At 42.2% G+C, this 1,834-nt stretch overlaps 1 protein-coding gene across 1 annotated transcript in view; it reads right to left on the bottom strand.

Annotated features, from left to right (window-relative positions):
* The window catches only part of LOC104409797 (protein DDX26B-like), a 22,846-nt gene extending 21,276 nt beyond the window's left edge, over positions 1-1,570 (bottom strand). The window contains exons 1-3 of the mRNA XM_010019775.1: positions 1,427-1,570; positions 391-480; positions 1-94 (exon numbers count right to left, since the gene is read on the bottom strand). The exon at positions 1-94 is cut by the window's left edge and continues 102 nt beyond it. Coding sequence (XP_010018077.1) covers positions 1-94; positions 391-480; positions 1,427-1,546 — 304 coding nt within the window. The 5' untranslated portion in view covers positions 1,547-1,570. The remainder of the gene's footprint in view (positions 95-390; positions 481-1,426) is intronic.
* Positions 1,571-1,834: the final 264 nt, after the last annotated feature.

The following is a 1,834-nucleotide window of genomic DNA, read 5'->3' on the forward strand; positions in this document are numbered from 1 at the left end:
AACGCAGCACCAGAGCAAACAGCCTTTGATCCCAACGAAATGGTTCTTTGGTTAGTTCACTTCCAGGCAAAGGAGAGTTCAATGGGAGATGAAGCTGGTAAAAGAAAGATTCAAGAATATTTTTAAAGTATTTGACAAACCATCTAAAAACATAACATCCAAATTCATTCATTACTCTGTAAAGGACCCCATTTCTCTCCTCTCATTTATCTGAAGCTAATAGTCTGGAAACCCATGGGGCTACAAATTTAGGGGTTGGGCAAAGACAGCAGAGTCAGCTTCTGTTCTCTATAAAACAGGTTGATGAAGCAGAAGTACCAGTAGAAGGAAAAAACAATTACTATTCATCTCAGCATAGCACCAACTTGAAAGAATTTCACGCAAGTTTACCTCCTCTTGAACTCCAGCTGTATTTGTCAGCTTGTTTCCATCCGTGATGGTAATCAAAATAGATGGCTCCAAAAAGAATGGATTCCTTCCCTAGAGACAGAAGCAGAGGAATGCTGAGAGTAACCTTAACACTCAGTTATAGGCTTGTATTTTTGTCTGTATAAAATAAACAGTAAGATGAGCAATGTTTCAAAACAGTCCTGTAATTTTCTTTGAGGAGATGTGGAGCCATATAGAACTATGCAGGATGTGCTACTCTGGGCACTCACACACACTCCCTATTAAGATACGGTTTTAGTTACTAGCGTTTTCCCTCCAGTTATAGGATGAAACCCCTCTAGGCCACAAAAGGGGTACATAAATTGTTAATAGTACAAAGAACTCAGAATTTCATGACAACAAGGGCAAAAAACAGAGAGAGGACTTTTAACCGGACCCTTCAAATGAGAGAGGGGAAGTCAGGACATGAACTACAGGTAACACAAAACTGCAAAGCAGATTCACTGCCATCCACTGTGCATACTCCCATACAGCAACCGTGTATCAACAGTCAGGGTCATTTATACTACTACTTTCTTTGTAGTTCAATAAGGAAAAAAGTACAAGTATAATAGAATCCCAACCTGGTTTGGGTTGGAAGGGCCCTTAAAGCTCACCCAGCCCCGACCCCTGCCACAGGCAGGGACACCTTCCACTAGAGCAGGTTGCTCCAAGCCCCTGTGTCCAACCTGGCCTTGAACACTGCCAGGGATGGGGCAGCCACAGCTTCTCTGGGCACCCTGTGCCAGCGCCTCAGCACCCTCACAGGGAAGAGCTTCTGCCCAATATGTAATCTAAATCTCCCCTCTAGTGTGTTCCAGAGTATGTCCAGTAGGGGAAAAGCTCACAGCTCAAGCTGTAACACCCAGCTATCCAACATTTAAAAGAAGAAGTGAAATGCAAACCCAAACCTGAAGCACCAAAATCTCTCCCCCATTATAATTTTAAAGCCCACAGAAAAATAGGAAAGCTGGGAAACTACAAGCAGATTTGTTACCTGTCCATAGTTGTCTATTCCAGACACTAATCTATTGAGATTTAACAAGTCAAACGATGACCTGAGTGCCTGACCAAGGGTTGTTAGTCCTGAAGCCTGAAGATTCTTCAGTTCATTCATAAACGTGGCGTGGTTTTCCTTCCATCCAGCCTATTACATGAAACAAAAAAGCTTCTTAGTTATTCCAGCAACAAACTGTAATCAAGTGCAAGTTGTCATTTATCTCCCTTCCCACCAAAAATTAATTACATTCCTGATTAACAGACACCCTGCATCATTAACATGCTATACACATGTGCACAACTTGATGCGAAACACACAGTTAAGCCTACAACCTGAGACTCAAAACACACGCATTTGAAACAACTTGCAAATATCCATCTCTTACCATGGAAACTGCTGTAGAGG

Source organism: Nestor notabilis, unplaced genomic scaffold (assembly GCF_000696875.1).
Source record: "Nestor notabilis isolate BGI_N333 unplaced genomic scaffold, ASM69687v1 scaffold31868, whole genome shotgun sequence".
NCBI lineage: Eukaryota > Metazoa > Chordata > Aves > Psittaciformes > Psittacidae > Nestor > Nestor notabilis.